At 34.4% G+C, this 21,041-nt stretch overlaps 1 protein-coding gene across 3 annotated transcripts in view; it reads left to right on the top strand.

The window, feature by feature from the left end:
• The first annotated feature begins 337 nt into the window (after nt 1-337).
• LOC106673435 overlaps nt 338-21,041 on the top strand; it is an 83,002-nt gene continuing 62,298 nt past the window's right edge. For 2 of the 3 annotated variants that reach the window (XM_014405539.2, XM_014405540.2), the window contains exons 1-3: nt 338-447; nt 16,358-16,530; nt 17,383-17,505. In XM_014405539.2, coding sequence (XP_014261025.1) covers nt 347-447; nt 16,358-16,530; nt 17,383-17,505 — 397 coding nt within the window. In that variant the 5' untranslated portion in view covers nt 338-346. The remainder of the gene's footprint in view (nt 448-16,357; nt 16,531-17,382; nt 17,506-21,041) is intronic. The other variant, XR_001341389.2, reaches the window with a different exon arrangement.

The following is a 21,041-nucleotide window of genomic DNA, read 5'->3' on the forward strand; positions in this document are numbered from 1 at the left end:
GTGGTCGCAAAGGTAAACGTGTCACGGCTTAATCACTGTAAAGTAAAGGTCCCGAGTTCGAATGTAGTGGCACTGATTTACTTACAAATTTTTTTTTTTCAAAAACACCGACACCCGATGGTTGATATGACCTCTAATATTGAGAACCCTCGTGCATATTTTACATTTATATATATATATATATATATATATATATATATATGTATGTATATATGNTGTGTGTGTGTGTAGCTATCCTATCATATACCGTTAGAAACATAGACACATGAAAAAATCTATGTTTAGAGGAAATATTGTTTCAAGAAATGTTCATTGATTATTTTATGTTGCAGTTCCTGAAAAAGACATGCAGTTAACATTTACGCAAAATGAATCCAACGTCATGGTGAAATGCTACGCTGAAGGCGTGTACCCAGAACCAAATATGACCATCTCAGCTGGCGATATGTAAGTGTTCATTTTCGTCGAAAATATATTATTTAAAATGTCTGTGTAAGTTTAACTAAATAATCGTTTTATGACTTTAATGAGGCAATTTGTATTCAAACAAGAATATCTTGACAAACGAGTCCTTGGTAATTTACAACAGGAGATGCGACTTGTGTATCTATTATTTTTAATTGGTTTTGCTTATTTCTTTAAGTAATCTTTTGCGAGAGTTCGCAACAGGAGAAGTCAGAACAATTTTCCCGATTGACAGTTGGTACAGTTAGTATGTTAGTATATGATGGTCATACAATTTACTAAGTACAAGAATTATAGTACCTAACGAATTATAGGATAAAGAGAACAACTGTACACAGAGTTCTCTTGAATTTTATTTAAATTATTTAAGCCCACAGTCAAAAATTTTGAGATTGTTTTGTCCTAATGATGACCTTAAGTCGAAAGCTTGGCAGTAACAACTGATTATGCGTTCTTATCAGGACCATACCGCGAACCAGAGGATATGTGATAATAAATTTGCAAATTTGTTCATTTTGTTTCATATGGGATGTGTAACTTTGAGACTCTTCAGTCGTCGTTTTAAAATTCGTAGATAATTGTTTTGGTTTGTGTGGTTTTCATTTAACCTAAACCATTTTTTAGATAAAAAACGATAAACGGAATTGGTTGCAATTTTTGATTAGCCAATTTAAAAATGATTCCAAAATGTAAATGCGCACATTTATTACAATTCTCCAATTTTGTTCCTGTTTGTATGGCCTGGTAGTTCAACATTTAAAACAGTATCAATAAAGGATTAATATTTTTTGCTAATAATTTTGTTAAGTGTTGAATCATTCTTATTATGTTTGCAAACGACAGCACAACAGTAATAAATATTATCAATAAATAAATTGTAAATGATTCATATGTCTATTCTTTGTCTAATACAAAAATGGTAGGCAAGCTAAGCAAATTGTGAAGTTTTCCAAGTTGTTTGCGTGGTGATGAATTTGAAATTCGGTACTTACAAAACAATTTGTTATGCCGAGGTTTTTTGTGGGTGTTCTTTCAGAGGAGTTTCTGCATTTTGTAATCTTCACTGCGTCTCTGAGATAAGCACACTACATGGCGAAATGCCGAAACCTGTCTGACAGAACTCAGGGAAGATAAGGAGATGGATATAATCGATATTTCAAAGCAACCCAATATTTTTGTTTTATGATTTAACTAGAAAATGTTTTAAATATTTTTTCATACAATATTTCAAAAAATTAAAAATAACTTACATCCAAAAAATCAGTTATACATGTATAAGTTTTATGCCGTAACAACTTTTTTTATATACCTCCTAAAAAAATACCAACCGACTGGAAATGTTTGAACTATACATGGTGTATATTTTAGATGGCCCGGCTGAATTTCTGTTGAAACAATGACGCTAGATAAATAAATAAAACGAACACAAATTTAAAAAAAAATATATAAAACTAAAAATTAAATTATACAGGGTTTACATTTATTAGGTTTCGTGTTTCGCTTGACCAAATAAATTCTTTTCAATTAATTAAGGTTTTCGTTTAGATAAAACAGTCAGTGTCACAAGCGGGATTCGAACCCACGACCTTTGGTTAGAGACGCCGCTACTCTACCACTTGAGCTAACGTGCCTTCAAGAGGGCAAATTCGAACGGTTGTAGGTTGAGATGTAGAGTTGGTGTCATAGAGAATCGAAGTCACGATAGCTCAAGCAGTAGAGCAGCGGCGTTTTGAGCCAAAGGACGCGGGTTCGAATCCCGCCTGTGACACTGACTTTTTTATTTCAACTGAAACCTTAATTTATTAAAAATTATACAGGGTGCTCTGTTTAGATGGCCCGGCTGAATTTCTCTTGAACCAATGACGCTATAAAAAAAACTACGTGATCAATATTGTCCAATCTAGTTTTAATTTTACCTTTTACGAAAAAAATTATTCATGGTACCTCAGGCCTACTTCAACTTCAAAAGTCCCACTACGATTTTGTACATCCTGACCAATCATTTTGAAGGATATTTCACGTTGAAAACAATGGTGCAATTTGATTTTATATTGGTCAAATTATAACAAAGTTATGGCAAAATGTTTGAAAAAAATTGATTTGCAACGTTTTACACACATTTCATGTTCGAAATGCAACGATGTAAGGATTTTCTCTTTTTAACCTCTCTTCACCTGTGCTCAGAGCGATGGAGTCAGGAGAGATTAATTGACAAGCATTTTTTTATCCTTTGTCGCAGTTTTCAACTGATGTTGCTGGATTATGATTGGCGTAGACACTGTTTTTTAAATGGCCCCTCCAAAATAGTCAGGTGGAGTTAAATCGGGTGACAGAGCAGACCAAGAGATGGCATGAGGTCTTTTCCTTCTATTCCGGAAGTGACGATTTAAATAACGTTTCACCTCAAAAGATTGTGTGCGGGTCATCCATCAGCATGAATCATTCTTGGTCGTTGTCGCAAAGAAACATCATCTAAGGTTGGTCAAACCTCCTTCAAAAAATTGAGGAACTCAGCTCCATTTAAAATATTTTCGTCGAAATAAGACCCAATTAATTTATTTCCGAGAGGTCCACGCCAAATGTTGATACTGTGATCCACCTAATGACGACAAGAATACGAAATTCTCGGATTTTCCTCTGCCCACGTTCGAAAATTCCAACTGTTCCATTAGAGGTGAACTTGGATTGATCAGTCCGTAGGATGTAAGGGAGAATGTTTTCTTGAGGCCTCCCAAATCGACATTTGTGCAACGTACGTTAGACACCTGTCATAATCAGAGTGCCGAAGCCCGTGGTCAAGATGAGAGCGATAAGGCTTAAAATTGTAAATCCGAAGTACATCTCTAATTTTTTTCCAACATTTTGAAAAGAGGAATTTGGATTTTTGCGAACATAAAGTACAAAACAGTAAAATATTCAGCTCCTCGTCGAAATTACGTTGCCATTTTTTTTCCATAACTTCCGTCATTTTGATCAATTTAAAAACCGGCTGTACCATTTTTGTCAGTGTAAAAAGTCGTTTAAAAAGATTTGCCAGTATATATTCGCTGGTATTTGAAATTTTAAGTTGAACTGGGTCTGAAGTAACCAGTATAATTTTTCTACAAAAAATGTAAAAATTTGGGTCTAGATTAAAAAATGTTTCCTTCTGTGGTCTGTGATATGCCCAACTACCAATGAGATGAAACAAACACAAAACCGACACACACTCATTTCATTGAAATTGGGGAAATGCCGAAATACGTCTGAGTGGCAAACCCCGGGAAAATAGGAAAATCAAAATGACTGGTATTTATCATATTGGAAATTTATATTTAAGATAGAGTAGGAAAATTAACAAATTAAATAATTTATATTCCTCTGAATCTCAAATAACCAATTGTTTTGACGTTTTCAGTTGAATAACTTATTCCTTCCTAAACCTAACTTGTGTAAAGGTGCAAAAGTGAATGTTTTGAAAGTGAGTGGATGTTCGAAGAAATGAAAAATATACACAAAAAAATTAATAGCCGTTGGCAGTACGTAAACACTTAACCCATAATCATAATAAATAACAGTGAAACATATGTCAGAACAAATAAATTTTCCGACAGACGACAAAATTAAATGGGTTTTTGTATTAACTTTAGTGCCCGCCAGGCCTGAATTTAAAACAAATTAAATATTTACATTTACATATTGGCTTAATTGATTTTTAGATAATAAATTTACGTATTTATTGAACATTTGGGATTTCATTGGGTTTCTGATAAATAACTAATTGATGTAGAACTATCTCGAATCGCTAAAGTAGAAATGACATTGAACCGGTCATAGAATCGTCACGTAGATAACATAAACCATAATAAAAAACATTAATATAACGGTCCCGTGTACGATTCCAGCACCCCAATATTGGAAATCAACATACTTACGAATTTTTGAATAATAGTAAAGCGCAAAATAAAAATGTATTAATAAATACAACTATGTAATTAAAAACTAAAAACTAATTTAAACAAATTAAAAAATATATAAATAGGATGTTCTAAATTTCCAATTTGTAACGTTTCTTGTTTTTAAATAACCAATATAGCGTTGCTCTCTGAGTATATGACATTTTGAGGGACACCAACATGATAGCACCAAACAATTACTTAGGAAGGAGGTCAGGTTGAAATAACATTTTGTTCCCACCAGAACCCAGTATCGAAATAGAATATATTTGATAGTGTTCTCCAATATGCAAAACGAGTGGAAAACATCATCCCCGACCACTGTAGCTTGTTCCCCCTAATCAATTTGCTGTAATTTGCGTTTTAACGCAAAGGTACAACCGTTTTTCACTCACGTTTACCGCCTGAAAATTATAATTAACCAATGAACGGCTCCCACTACAATTATGGGTAAATTAACTCAAAAATGGATTTTACATATAAACATACATTTTTAATGTAAAAAGACACATGTTTATACCTATCTGCGTGAACTAGTTGATTTTAGTAGGCATGTAAATAAGTAAAATCTTAAATAACGACAATAAATCGGACAATTACTTAAATTATTTGAATATTATATAATACCGAATGTTCGTTAGTTTCACTATTATTATTTGATTAATTAACTTTTTTAGTTGAGATAAAAAAAGTCAATGGCACGAGCGGGATTCGAACCCACGATCTTCGGCTAGATACGCCGCTGCTCTACCACTTGAGCTATCGTGACCTCGATCCACTCGGACACTAACTTCCCATCTCAACCCCACCTTTTGAATTTTCGAATCCCGCTCGTGCCATTGACTTTTTATCTCAACTAAAAACCTTAATTAAATGTAATATATTAATTGGTCAAGCGGACCACGAAATTAGTGAATTTAATGATTTAAAATGAAGTATACTACACTAATGCTCTCCGTGGTCATTTCATTTGTCGTCGAGAATCCAATCCGATTACACGACATTTGAAAAATGGCAAAATGGAGGGAAAATTCAAGAGAGAGAGAGAGAGAGAGAGAGAGAGAGAGAGAGAGAGAGAGAGAGAGAATATGTGTGTTTGTGTGTGTTTATGTTTTTATATTTTTACTTTTTCCCGAATAATTAGGTTATGTAAAAGAGAAAATGAAAGAAAGAAAAAACGTAGTCGGAGTTAATAAGATTGTGGATTCTTCAAAAGTGAGAGTTTGGAAGCATCAAATGTAGAAAAGTATGTCGATGTAATAGAATATATTGAATAATAGAATATGCAATATAATAGAAAAGAATGAAGACGACTAACAAAACCAAACAGATATTTATTATTGCTAACATTATGGGAATTGTATCGAATTTATAAGTTTATCGTCATTATTTGTTGCTATTCCTTTTTCTGTGTGCGAATTTAAATTTTCTAATTTGTCTAATAATACAGTGTTTAAACAATATACTATATTCACGTTAAAAAGTTGGAATGCATTTTAAATTACAAACTTTTTTGTTATTAAACTCCGTACTTTACCCTTTTTTTAACGATGGAAAATGCGCTTCATGACGTGAAATAAAAATAAAAATGTTATAAAAATAAAACGCCATAAGATAATAATTTAAGTCGTAAATCACTGCTGAATATAAAAAAGTAAGTATAGCATATTTAATTATTTCACAGCTTACTTGAATGTTGTTCGTTTTTTATGGAGCTATTTTTAATAAAACAAGTAATATAATAAACTTGGTACGCTAGCCTATGGATGTTAGGAAGGGTTACACATTTTTAACCTATTATTTAACAACCCATTGAAATTATAATATTTTTTTTTATCAATACTCAATTTGATATTATATATTAGAATTTATACAAAACAAATTGTGTCACGATGAGAACTAAAATTTCAGTAATTTGTATGGAAAATAAATAGAAAAGATCTTTTATAATATAAGACGATCGATATTTCTCTAGCAGGGAAACATACTAAAGTCGTTGAGCAAACATTGACTTCTACAACAATCATAAATTAGGTTTTAACGACTTGACCTGGACATTAATTACACCTCAATCTGTTTAACAGTTAAATTCAGCCCCTTTATCTGTATTATTATTTGTAGTTTGGCCGTTTCTGGTCATAATGATCTACCTATCTTCAATGGTATGTACTCAAATACACGTTTTGACATTTCATCATCTTTAGTTTTGCTTGTTATTTTGCTTAGTATATTTCTTTTTACCCGTGTTTAATGGTAAATGTGGTTGTTATCTTTCGGCGTGCTTGATGGAGTAAGTCTGGGTTTTTCGTTGTTCTGGTTAGATATGATATTGTTATGTGCATTTTAAATTTATAGCATGAAGGTTATCCAATGGAGTAAATTATGTAAGTTGTTCTTCGCACGTATTAGATGGGTAAAAAGAACACACACAAACATACATACATTGTTTCCTCATCGAGCATTTGAGCAAAATATTTCCTTCATCAGGACTGCAACTATTGTTGAAAAAGTACATTCGTAACAAACATATAACGTATTGAAAACTAAAGTTTCCAATCCATCCTATTCAATAAATATACTTTAAGGCCTCCTTGAGTAATGCATGTAGGATAAGTAAATATGAAAAGCAGAAGGTCCATATTTAGTATAATATCTTTGGGGCAGAGAAGCTCTTTCCAAAATCCATGATCCAAAAATGTCATTCGGAAATACTTGTGAATAGATATATATATATATTCTAAAAAAACTGTTTTTTCCACTGACTGGCAAATCGACAAAGCATTCACTTATCAGATGACCTCCGACTTAATTAAGGCGACTTTCCCCTCTGGCCCAGCCAAAATGGAGACATATCGCCGACAGCTCCCACGTCCGTCGCACATACACATCCCCGGCCCGGTGGTTCGCCAGCCCTCCGCGGGCTTTTTAATTAAATTTTATGGAGGCGATATTTTGAGGCTGAGGGCTTTTGACGCCCTCGACAATACCCACATTCCCCTCGGCCAAGTGGGGAAATGCTCCCCGGTTTTTAATTCCGGGGAAGCTCTACGGATTTCTAACGTGTTGGCATCAATCCTACTAAAAACCCTGTCTCATTGTTTCAATTACAAATGTTTTTTTGAAAACTTTTACATCCTCGGTTTTTACAAAACTACCTCAATACATAAGGGTAAATAATATAATAAGCACGATCAATTTGCCTTCCACCTAGGACTGAAAACACAAGAGCAACAGAAAGTTGTGGTGATCACCTAACATTTCAATTTTGAGGAAGTACAGTTTTGCTGATCTATTCTTTTGATGAGTCGTTGAGAGGTCCTTTGATACAGTATTGCACGATGGGTTAGTTCACAATTTAATCGAAAAAAAATTCTCAGCCTACTTAAAAAAACTCGTTCATTCCTCCCAACAGCACAGTTCTTTCATAAATGTGGTTCGTAATACGATGTCACCCCTTCGTAAAATAGCGGCTGGCGTTCTCTAGAGATAAATTGTCGTTTCGACTCTTTTTTCTCTTATCCTTGATAAATTACTTAAGCTGAATAAATGTGTTCTGGACTACGTTGATGATTTTATATAGTCCTACTCATCACAAAGTAGCAATGATATAGCCTTAGCCTTCCCGTGTTGGTAATACGTCCTGCATAAACAGAACACTTTATTATGTAGTCCGCTTCCTTCCCCGAGCCCTTACATTGTCGGGGAGGGGGACCTTCAGCCTACGATGCCCGAGGTTTGTAAGTAAGCGATACTTAAAGATAACGCACTAAAACTTAAAGCTCTGTTGACTACATAGCACACGAAAAAAGTCGCCCTGTAAAGAATGGACCAAAAATGTGATAGGGTTTGATCCTCAAATTGCTATTAAACCATTATTTCATTTTCATTACTTAGTGTATGAGCGCAATTCGCAACATTGTACTTTACATGCGAGCAAGCTACTACTGTCTTCCAATGATGGATATAGAACAAATACACTTTTGAGATTAGCGACAATCTCTACTCATCATACAAAAATCCGATGGCAAAACTGCAAGTAATTAGTTAATTTATTAGGAAAAAAAATAAGAAGAAGAAATCAAGCATTGCATGTACAATTCGAGAAAATTGTAGCCCGTATTTATTAATTTTATCACGTCATTAAAAAATAAAAAATGTAGTCTCAAAACTCATGTTTATAAACAAACAAAATAACGACAGGATAAGTCAAATAGCTAAGATATCCGAACACTTATTACTTTGCAGAATGGAAAATCGTATTTCCTTAGCTGGCGTCATGCGGGAAGAGCAGTTAGGGTCTGCCCTTGTCTCTCCACAACAGCACGACTGGCTAGAGTAGTAAATAAAATCACCGAGGAATTTAACACGAAATAGCACACTGGTATTGTCTTCTTGGACTTAATACTATTTGGCAGGAGTGTACTGGTTGATAGCGTGTAAATTCCCAGCTATTGCACTGACACTTAAATTAAAGATCTTTCCTAGTTCCCCTCACAATTGCAAGTAGCAATTAAAGATAGCTGTTCCCAAATGTAAAGCAATTCTATTCACAAAAAGATGCTCCCATATAAAGGAGGTAATTAAGCTAAACAGAATCCCTATCTTTTGGTATGAAATGGTCACTTGCCTAGGATTAATGGATAGAAGTCTAAAAATAGCTATTCGATTACTCTTTCCACTAAAGGTATTTCTCTTAGGTAAGACAAGCAGTTAGCTGAATCGTTGGAACCAACTGTAAAATTTATTAAAACTGTACATGTATTGATTTGTTTCTCAAGCCGAAAAAAAATTAAAGAAAAATGCTTGGTGCGTTCTTTTTTTTCAATTTTTCAAGTAATGCTTCAAGTACATTGTATGAGCTTGGGTCCAAAAATAGGTTTTTGGAAGATGTGTTACAGAAAAAAAATCGTTGAAAAATTAACGTTTCAGACCGGCATCAACTCGTTTTTGAGTCATTCGACGTTTTAACTAACAGCTGACAAAAACAACTAAGCAATATAAGTTTCAACCTTAGATAAAAAGAATCATTGATTGCAAGTTTTACAAAAATATTAAGTGAAATTGTATGACCCTGTCTTAAATACCATTCTCAAATAACTCAGACCATCACAATTATGTTTGTGTGAAGAATAACCAACACCTAATCCTCTACCCTCATCGACAAGATGTTTTTCTGCCTTAGATTCGTGATTTCTCTGTAGCTATTAATAATGAAAATATTTATCTGTTAGTTGAACTGTATTTTTATTCATTGAAATTTAACCCAATTCTTATCATTTTTTGTCAATGCCCAAAATATCTTCCCGACAAATATGTACAAAGGTAAAATAACACTGGTTGATATTTCCCCATCCAAAAAGTGAGAAAACAATCAGAAACATCTTCGCCCGAAGTTGAATTGTTAAATAACTCGTCGGAAAGTAGGGATGTAGGTTGAAGTTTTACTCTCAGATTCCATCGGGAATGTGAAAAACCAGTGAACAAGTTTTGATAGACAGGCTAATATAAAAGACGACGGTGGCCGGGTTGGAAAGAGATAACAGAAACCCCTTTCGTCTTATTGATGCGACTCCGAGGTGGGAAAGCTCTGCCTCACCGACTATAAATGCCTGTTTTCTTTACGCGAAGGGCATTTCAGATGGCTATTCACTCAACCGAAGCTAAGTAGCCACCTACCAACAAATTCAGAAAACCGTTTCATCTATCATATTTTTTTTTTAAATCTTTTCCAATTTATATTGATTACGTAGTTCCATATCATCTACTGTCGCCGTTCAAAAACTGAAATTCACAAATAACCTTTATACGCTTGTGAAATACTATTAATAAACATTAGTTGAAAGATATTAGAAGCTTGATTAACCATAGAACGAACTATAGAACTACAGAACGAAAAAGCGTCTTAACACAACAATCCAAGAAAGCAAATAAATGTTAACATGAGTTCAACGACTCGCAGTCCAAAACCCAACATCATATAGAAGAAAATAAATGTTCGTATTTTTTTTAATACTTTGCATGTATGAACTCCAATAAATATCTCTACGCCAACCATAAATTTATTCAAAAGATTATTTTTGTCATAAAACCGTTAGAGATAAGATATCATCAAGTTTACTTTATTTGGATACCAGCTTACTCTAGGGATGAAAGAGAACGAAAAATTACAGAAAACGCCCAACCATCATATTAAAAGCACTTACAGAAATGCTGTATGAGAAAAATGGCGTAAACAAAAAAAAAATCAATCACATTTAACTTCATACTGCAGCAGCAGATGGGATAAAATATTACTGACCAGAATAAGAATAGAAAGAAAACACAACAAAATGACAAATAGACACATAACATCCAAAGCACCTTAAGAACAGTAGAATTCGCCGAGAAAAAATTTACGTAAATATATCGACCTACGACTATCATATCGTTCGCATTTTTTAATTTATAATTTGTAACTCTTTTTAATAATTAAGCCAAATTGAATGAGAAAGAAGATCGATGATAGGGAGGTAAAGAAAGAATGTGTGAAAGAAAGTTAAAGAAAAAAATTGGAGTAAAAAGGGTGTACGAAGAGCGCAGAAAAAAAAGTGAGAAAATGAGAGAGCGCAGAGAGTGAGGGAGGCGTAGGAAGTTTAAGAGAGTATGCAAAGAGTATGAAAAGGGAAGGGGAATAAAAAAGATAGAAATAGATAGATAGATAAAGAATTATATAGTTAGAGAGAAGAGAGATAGAAAAAGAGAGAGGGGGAAGGAGTAAGAGGAGGGGTGAGAGAGGGAGTTGTCTACGTGAAGGAACAGAATAGAGAAAGACAGAGAGAAAAAAGAGTTCGTTCGAAAAAGGCAGGGGGATAAAGAAAGAGAGAGAAAGAAAGAAAGAAAGAAAGAAAGAAAGAGAGAGAGAGAGAGAGAGAGAGAGAGAGAGAATTTTAGTATTTGAAGGTCCGACAAAAAATAATGTAAAAAGAAGTGAGATAGAAAAAGTGGGTGTTTGTGTGTGTGTGTGTGTGTGTGTGTGTGTGTGTGTGTGTGTTTGTGTGAGAAAGAGAGAGAGAGAGAGAGAGAGAGAGAGAGAGAGATAGAGCGAGGGAGAGAGAGTGAGAGAGAGAGTGAGAGGAAGAGAGAACAAATCTGAAGGACATAAAAAAGACAGAAGGAGTAGAGTGAGAGTAGAAAAAAAGAGAGCGGTAACAAACAGATATAACGAGAAAACCTTTTGGATAAATAATGCATTTTCATATTTAAAATACGGGAAAAAGGGAAAATTTGAGAATTTTACAATGGCTCTGTATGATTTTACGGCGTCACACAGTAGTGCAACGCTGGTGAGTCGTGATGGTTTAACATAACAGTGAGCCTTGCAAGCCTTTGAGATTTTAATTCTCAACTAGATTTGCATAAAAATGTAGATGCATATTTAAACACATATTGGTTGATATAGATCTATTGGGCTTGCGTAAAAATAGTGCAGGTTTTGGAAAAGGAAACTAATCTACTTATAATTTTTATAAAATAAAGAATATGTATTCGAAACATCCATCACAATATATATATATTTCTGCCAATGTGTAATAAGAGCTTTTATTTCGCTTATATAAAAATCTTTATTTCCACTTACAATAAAGTATTGGAAGGCGTTTTGGGCAGAATCGTGTTCTCTAAATGTTTTATTCCTTAAGAAGTGCCTAAAAAGTGGAATTCTGTGGGCGAGAAGTCGGGACCTAGCGTTGAGATGAGAATCGGCCCCTTAAGGCGTACAAATGCTGGACAAAGACGTTGCAGTTTCACTTGCATTATGTCAGTTTCTTGGCAATATGCCTCTGTGGTGATAGTTTCATCATAATTATGAAAATTAAAGTGAACAACCCCAACATTAACCACCAAAAAGCCTCCATAACATTTTTGGGTGCAGATTTGGTTTCAGGAAGTGTTTTGGCGTTTCATCCTTGTCCAACCACCTTCCTGTCTGAACGTTTCCTGTTATCGTACAACATTCATTTCTCGTCGCACGATTTGATCGAGAAATGAATCATTTTGGTGGCGCAACAGAAGAGACGTGCAAATTTCAAAGCTTCGATTTCCTTAGGCTTCAGTTAATTCGTGCTGCTACCAACTTGTCGAGCTTCTTTAATTTACCAATGGCGAACATCGGTTGAATAGTCAACACTAAGCTCTTCCGCAAGTTCCCGTATTGTCTTACGTGAATTTTCTTCAATCAACGTTATGAATTGGTCGTAGTTTTCAACGGAAAGTCGAGATCGAAATCTCCAAGACGGAATCTTCTCCCTTCAAACTGAATTGGTGTTACGCGCGGTTTTGGCCGCGCTTCGCCCAAGTTTTAATTCGTACAAATAAATTTGACAAAAATCTAGTGTGGACATATTTATGTTCGCAGGTCCTCACTCTTATGGAATTCAGTTTAAATAATTTGGATAAAAGATAACAGTTAAAAGTACTTATTATTATTAACTTAAATTGGATTTGAGGATTTTGCTTTGATTACATGACAAGCACCTGCGAAAATAAAACAAATGTTCAAAACCAACATTTATTTACCCAATCATTGTAACGGATTACAATATGTATGTTAGTGATTATTTGGAGATCGTGAGATGCGGGCTAGTGTGACGTGTTCTTTATCGTGCCAACGTTTTGATTTTTATTGAGATCATCTTCAGGGATAAAAGTGATTATTGTTTGTCGAGTTGATAGAGCCACGTTGCCAACTAACGGTTACTAAACACCACACATGTGTGTTAGCGTTTTGTATATACTGGTAACCTCCCAGGATAGGCTGACAAACATGATTGATAATATGAAAAGAATGAGAGAGAGAAGTGCAGAAGGAAAGAGCGAGAAAGTTAAAGGAGAGAAAGAGAGGAATTTGTCAAGGGCAGGAGGTATAGAAAGTAAAAGAGTAAGGGTGTAAGTGCAAGAGAAATTAGATATAAAAAGGTCAAAGGACATAGAAGAAAAGTTCGAGGAAGAGAGGTACATAGAAAATGTAAAGAAATAGACTTGTGTAAAAATACAGATATATTTAAACATTTATTGGTTGATATAAATGAAAGAGATGGTAAACACAACTATCATATTTATTATTTTTATTCTTTTTCAACCTACTGTTTTCAATTTTTAACAGTTATTGAATTAAAGTGAAATATACCTATTAAGTATTCTAAAGTTGAGGTACGAAAAGATTTTTTTCGTCTGATGAATAATACATTAACTAAAGATATGAATGTGAACTTAACAATCAAATCCTTCTCCTGATATATTTGGGTTCAGTTTCATTCACTTTTAAATAAAGTGTGTGGTAAATAGTGAGTAAAGGGTCGGTGCGGAGTTAGTGTAAACAAGCTGCGGGAAGGGCGGGTGAGTTAGAGGCATGGGATTAACTTTAGAGTATAGGCGGCGAAGGGTGGTGGCGATGGGGGCGGCTGCCCTCCTTCAAGAATTTAGCACCAAATATAAAGTGAGGGTCCTTACCAAGATGGCGGGTCCGGCATTCATCAGGTGCCTCACACCGCCTCTTGATTAAGTCCACGACACACCCGCTCCTGTTATTTGTGGGACAATAGATAACGCCTAGGGCTAACACAAAAATAAAGTAAATGCGACTCCACGCCCACCGGACAAATTGCTGTCGAGGTCACCCCTAAATGAGTATACACTTTCCCATCTCGTTGCTTAACTTGCTACTATCCTCAACTCTTTTTTTAAACCCAGTAGAAAATGCCGCCTTTTTGCAACTGAACTAAAACCGTGTCGTAACAGGGATTAATTTACGTCATCACGTTTTACAACTTTCAGAACTTGGTCATAAATTTTTCTGCTTTAAATATGTGCGGATACACATTACAAACGTTTGATTTGTAAATATAATAAATTCTAGATAGATTATAAATAAAATTTATTGTAAAATGATGGTTGATGGTAGTAAACGTTGTAAAGTTTTTTTAATATATTTAAAAATTACACATAATTTATTGTAATGCATACAATACTGATTGAATTTTATTGGTCAGGCGCGACAAGGTTTCCCATTGAAGATGGCGCAAAGTCGAAACGCGTTTTAGTGTGTGACACAGTGCAAATTCAACCAATTTATATTTACAGAATAAACAATTTACAGCCACCCAGTGGGTACAAATTTTTTCAAAAATATAAAAATACGTTTTTCTTCAAAATTTCGCCTTCCAAACATCGATTTCCCCCCAAAATCCATAAATAATGATGTTTTAAACGATTCTGTCGATCTGCTAGAAATTTTACACGCGCATATATAAAATTCCACGTAATAGCATGCACGTTCACGCCGTAAATAAATTAAAAGAGGATATATAAAATAAAAGGTGTGTTTTTGTAGATTGGATCAACTTTTTCAGGCTTATAATAACATACAATTGATGGAAATTGATGACAAAGATGGAAAGTGGAAGAATCAACTTTCAGCGTTCAACGATTGTCAGGACTTAATGTTGTTATGTATGGTTTTGGTTGAAATGAAAAAGTGTCACGAGCGGGATTCGAACTCACGACCTTGGGCTTAATACGCGGCTGCAATAATCACTTGAGCTAGCCACATCATATGTCACAAAGAATCGAATCCTGATTACACGATATTTGAAAAATGATAGAAAAAGGGAAAATTCGAAAGGTTGTAGGTTGAGATGGGGAGTTGGTGTCCGAGTGGATCGAAGTCACGATATCTCAAGTGGTAGAGCAGCGGCGCATTTAGTCGAAGGTCGTGGGTTCGAATCTTGCTCGTGCACTGGCTTGATCATTTCAACCAATACCTTACATATAAAAATTAAGTAATTGAAAGAAGTAATTTGATCAATAGATCATTAAATATAATGTTTGTCAGAACGTAGTAATTTGGGAAAAATCCAAACGAGTTTCGTATTTTTAGGTGGAACAACACGAAATCGGACAACAAATTTCACCGGCCTAATTCAGCTCACAAATGCTTATTTTTTATTTGCTATGAAAATTCATATTGTAAAAAAATTTGCTAATTGTACAACGGAACTCTTATCTACCATGTGCTCTCCCAAATAAAGACGTTTTTTGCCTAATGAGGTGTGGTAATAATAATTACTAGAATAATTGAGTCTAACAGTAAATATATATATATATATAACGAAACGAGTTATAAAGACTATTATTATTAGCTAGTCTACTGTTAATAATATGTAAAATATCTATTTTAAAGCGCAATATAAACCATATATTTAAAACTTTTGTATGTAGAAAAAAAATTCACTTTAAACGATCTTGCACTTGTTTTCATAATGTTTTATTCTTCACTAACAGCATAAACTATACTGTTTAATGGAATTATAAAAATAGCGTGTTGAGCATATTAACATTTTATCACACTGCAAAACACGCCACATGAGTCACATAAAGTAAGAAAATAATAGTCGTACAACTATACTCTAAATTGTAACTGTAATTATCTCTTTACTAAATTGAATTTGTTAATATTTTGATTTACGGCGATATATCTTAAGTAACGCAATTAAATTGATTGGTAACAACTCATTAATAAAGTGTAATGTAAATGTAAAACTAAACGTTTCATGTATGGTTTGTCCCATTTTTATAAAACACAATGCAATGATTGACATAAAAGTCTGCAATACAACATATCAAAAACATTTTTTTTAACATATTAAAATAAATACTTACCTTGTGATTAAATCGCAAAGAAACTAATAGTTGTTTACAACCAGACTGAGTAGGCTAGACTAAAACTCGTGTAACTGTTTCAATCAAGTAAAACAAAGAATGTCAAGAAAAGTAAAAAACAAAAAATATTGGGTAATTAAATAATGTAATTTGTCAGATGACTGACGAAATATCTTGTAAACTTTTGTTCTTCAGCTGTAGAGAGCCAGTTTCAGTTTCCAGTATGCCTATCCAGTTGGTTACATCATATATATTTTTTGCAGGGAAGAAACACGTCAGATAGGAATCGAAACGTCTACGAAAGATGGGGCCTACAATATATCGGCCGTTATGACACTCTCCAATGAAGAGTTGAAAGATCCAACGACGTTCGACTGCGTTCTTAGGATTCCGTCGGCGAACTATACCGTCCGAAGAACTACAGTTTTTTATCCAGGTAAATATGAAAGAGTCGTTTGGTGTGTGTGTGTGTTTTTATATTTAACTTACATTTATTTTTGAATGGCTTTTATTAATTATTCTAACACCATAACAGAATGGTTTTAGATACTCTAATTTTGTCCTTTTCTTTTGCTGTTAAATACGCTCAAACTAATACCAACTAATACAACTGAGGACAACGCTGTTGAAAAAAATCTTTGCCAGTCCTGTCATGTTCTCCTCATAAATTTGGCGTCGTTGTGAGTTTGTGGGATGAACTTGTATAATGTACGAAGTCTTACGGTATACGTGGCTAATGGGGCTTTATGCCCCTTGATGAGATGACATTACGCCTCACTCTTTACACCACCGAGAGTTAAATGGGGAAACACTGTGGAGAAAACACGGGACACAAGTCAAAAGGAAAGGCATTAGCCTTTTAGGCCGTTTAAGAAAGCCAGGGGTTGTAAGCTACCAAGAAATGAAATTAAAATTCAATTAGGGAAATTCACCTTTTTCACAATTATACCCTCCCTCCACAATTATCTCCCTTTGCGTATTATTTCCTTGGAAGTTGCTAATGAATATTAAAAAGTTTATAAATATTTTAACAGACCGTAATGACCGTTTGCCGAGCGAACGACAATATGGGGGAAGAAGGAAGATAACATCACAAGACGTCTTTAACAATTAGTCTAAAAATCGGAAATTGACGTAATATCATCATTGAGAAAAGTTCATCAATTCGGGTTGAAAATTTCATTCGATCGTCGATTATTTTTCATTATTAATCACTGTCATTGTTAATTTTATTTTTTATTCATTCTTCTTGGCACTACAAGTAGGTTTAACATATTGTGTTGTTCAGCGGTCACTACAACGACAACGCGAGCCCCATTAACAACCAGGAACTACAGGACAACGCCTAGGTCAGAGCAGATTTCGACAGCGACACAGCGAACCCACTATTTGGACCCAGATCTTTTTTCCGGTAAGAAAACAAGAGTTTCTTCGTAGAGTTGACCGGTGATGGGCTCGTCAGAACTATTGCATCGTCTCTTCAACCACTTTCATTTATCGCACATGTCATTATCATTTTTAGTTTTGATTTCAGTTTTTAAACATTTTATTTCATTGTATTTTTGTTTTATTTTGCATCGTTTCTGACGTAGTTTCGGAGTGATCCCGTTTTGGTTTGCTTCATGTAGTTTCAAAGTAGTCGACGATGAGTAAAGGGTATTTTATTTGTGTAATGAAAATCTTTCCTTTTGGCCGGTTTCCCCCCGCAAGATGGATGTTCCTCGTTTGCCGAATTGAAAGGTGCCCCATCTTTGCCGGGGAAAGTTTTCTCGACCCCATCTCGTTACAGCATGAAGGAGCATGATTGATTTGTACTTGTGTTACGAATTTTTACCCTGCTGTTATTTAGCAGTGAACGAGAATTGTGTGATTATTTGGTTTGTTGTAGACGTTTGATTGCATTTATTCAACATTTATTTCCGCCAGTCTGTGATCTTACACTAAAATACCTCCTTCAAAATCCGTTCCGTCGTTAACATTTATTTTTCCACTTGCCGGCAAAACGCTAGTCTGGCGAAATGTCATTTATACTCTTGAGTGGCATGCAGCTCAATAACTTGTGTTATTGTAGTCAGGCCGAAAGCAATCTCCTCTGAGGTTAGGAAAATGGGTTCCTTCAATTACGGCTGCTGAATTCCAAACCAACACGATCTACGAAATCACTTAATCAATCAAAGGGAGAAGAAAAATATGTTTTATTCAACAAATAACTGGCATGTGTGTGCGTGTGTTGGATTGTAATGGGTTGCATGCAATACAAATGGGGCTAACATGGTGATTTGAAATGTATAACATACAAAGCGTTATGACATATAATTCTTTTTTTTTTTTGGACATGTATCAATGGTTTATTTCAGTGAATAGATAACTCATACATATTACGTAAAATGCGCAATGGCTATGTTCATAAAAAAAAGGTAAATAGTATTTTATTAAACTCTAGTAATAATTGTATTTATGATTATTTGGAGAGCGTGAGATTCTGTCTGGTGTAACATAGGTTTAGAAAAATATTTTCTTTATCGTGCCAACGTTTCGATCTTTATTGAGATCATCTTCAGGGCTCAAACTGTTTCATTATTGTGTGTCGTGTAGAGAATGCCCACTCTCAACACGTCGCACGATAATGACACATCTACACAGAAAACAAACACTTTGATCCCTGAAGATGATCTCAATAAAGATCGAAACGTTGGCACAATAAAAAAAAATTTTCTAAGCCTACGTCAAACCAGACCACATCTTACAATCTCCAAACAAAACATTAATTAACTGTCACTAAACACAACACAATTGTATTCATGTTTTTCTTCTGTCGAATTGTATACTGTTAATGATTTCAAAATGCAAAAGGACCACAGCGAATGGCGAAGTAATTTTTATACATTGTTATACAATGGAATAATTTACCATTTTTTCTACTTTAAAAACTACTTACAGAAAGATAAGTACGGCTGAGAATCCACAATTGAATTATAACACACAATTAAAATTATAATTAATTTCCTTTCGTCTTTTCTTCATGTTTTGCCAAGTGGGATGTTATGTTCACCGCGAAGTCAAATTGTCAATGATGCTGAACAAGTGGAAACAGACCTAGAGGCGGCGTAAAAATTCCAACATTTCCGACAAGTAAAATTGATTATTATATTTTGAGAATCTTCGTCAATATGTAATATATTAAAAGGATTAAAAAACGTTAAAATTTGTAAAAGACTGTACCTATTGAAATTTTTGAAAAATTTACCAAATTCAGTGATATTTGAGTGAAATAGAAGGTTAAAACTGTGGGGAAAAATAATTTGCCTACAAATAAACATTAAATAAAGTTAAATTATTTTTTGTCATTAAATAGCTATACGAATTTAAAGAAATATATAAAAATAAAAAAATTTGTGGGTTGTGCAGCACTGTCCTCTGAATTAGACTAGTATCAAAGCAGAATGACTACCCAGCTCACCCTTTATTCTCAAGTGATTTAAGAAAGTCGCGAAATGTTTTATTTAACATGTTCCAATGAAAATTACAACAATGTTTCTATTCATTGTTGTTGTTTGGTAAACGAAACAAAAGTGGTTTCATTTGTATTTGTTTAACGATTTAACCGGCTATTTGCTTTCCCTAGCGGTTATACTACTAACAATTCTGAACGCTTTCATAGATATCCAAAATTTATATATTTTTTGAGTAATTGTCAAAATACGTATAGATAGATTTGATCTGTAATAAGCTGTATACAAATGAAATATAGACGTTTCTGTAACTTTAAAACTACGATATTGGTTAAATAATTCTAAAGATGGATTGTTACTATTTGTGTGCTGGTGCGTGTTTGTGTGCAAATATGCATGTTTATGTGTCACTTTGCTCCTCGTAGGGGACGGCACTCGAAACTAACTGTGATTAGAGACCGTGGTAATTCAGAAGGGCTTCCAGCGTGTCTGCCGGTTAGATAACTGGACTGGCTGCTAATGAACCCCCGTAAGCACAATATTCACGGGACATTAGCTCTTGTCTGGAAGTCCTTATAGCATTATAATGTTTCATGCCGGCGCTAACGGGACCACAAGGGAGGCACACGGATAGCGAACGATGGAAGGCAAAAAAAGTACGTTTCGATGGTCTCTGCGGCATAAATTCACTTTTAATGCCTCCTTTTTGAAGGCGTTATTGCCCCATGACCCAACCCTCGATGGCCGACGAGCCAATTAAATACTCCTCGCGGAGATGTCGTTTGAAATGGAATAACTTGCCGACTCATGGCATCGACTCTGTTAAAACATTCCATCGGCTAATGATGAACGAACGAGAAATATCTCAGTTCGGATCTCAGAGTTCATTTCGAAAACATTTTACTTTCTCGTTCCTATAATAGTTGTGTACTAAACAATTATAACAATAAAACGCTCAAGCTTTAAAGATCAATAATAAATTATTTAAAAAGTTGTTTCTTATGAAATAAATTTTTTTACCATAATACATACAGCTTGCGTTATGGACTTTGTGGGGGACAGCCCATATGAAAAGTTTTAAAAATCTTCTTTCTTTTGGTTAAACAAACATTCATAGAAACGTAAATTTACAGGCATACGTGATTGCGTATGTATATATTGTCTTAATGGGGCACGATATATCTCCACTGATGAGCCAATGGCGATAGCGGCCGTATATTGCGACCTGACGGACGAGGTGTCACATCACGCTTGCATATTGCAATGTGGTATCCACCATAATGTATATCCCTTAACGTAAAAAAATTGAAAACATTTTAACTCGTTTAAAAAACTTTCAACCTACATACGTGACATCTATTTATACGTATTGTATGCGGCAATGAAATTAAAAAAGAGGCGCAAGGTTGATTGCGTTGTGTTTAGATATTAACGGCTACTATTAGGATAATTTTTTTGTTTTATTACATGTACTTTCATGAAAAAACAGGATTGA

The sequence above is a fragment of the Cimex lectularius genome, unplaced genomic scaffold (genome assembly GCF_000648675.2).
Source record: "Cimex lectularius strain Harlan isolate CLEC.00 unplaced genomic scaffold, Clec_2.1 scaffold399, whole genome shotgun sequence".
Classification (NCBI taxonomy): domain Eukaryota; kingdom Metazoa; phylum Arthropoda; class Insecta; order Hemiptera; family Cimicidae; genus Cimex; species Cimex lectularius.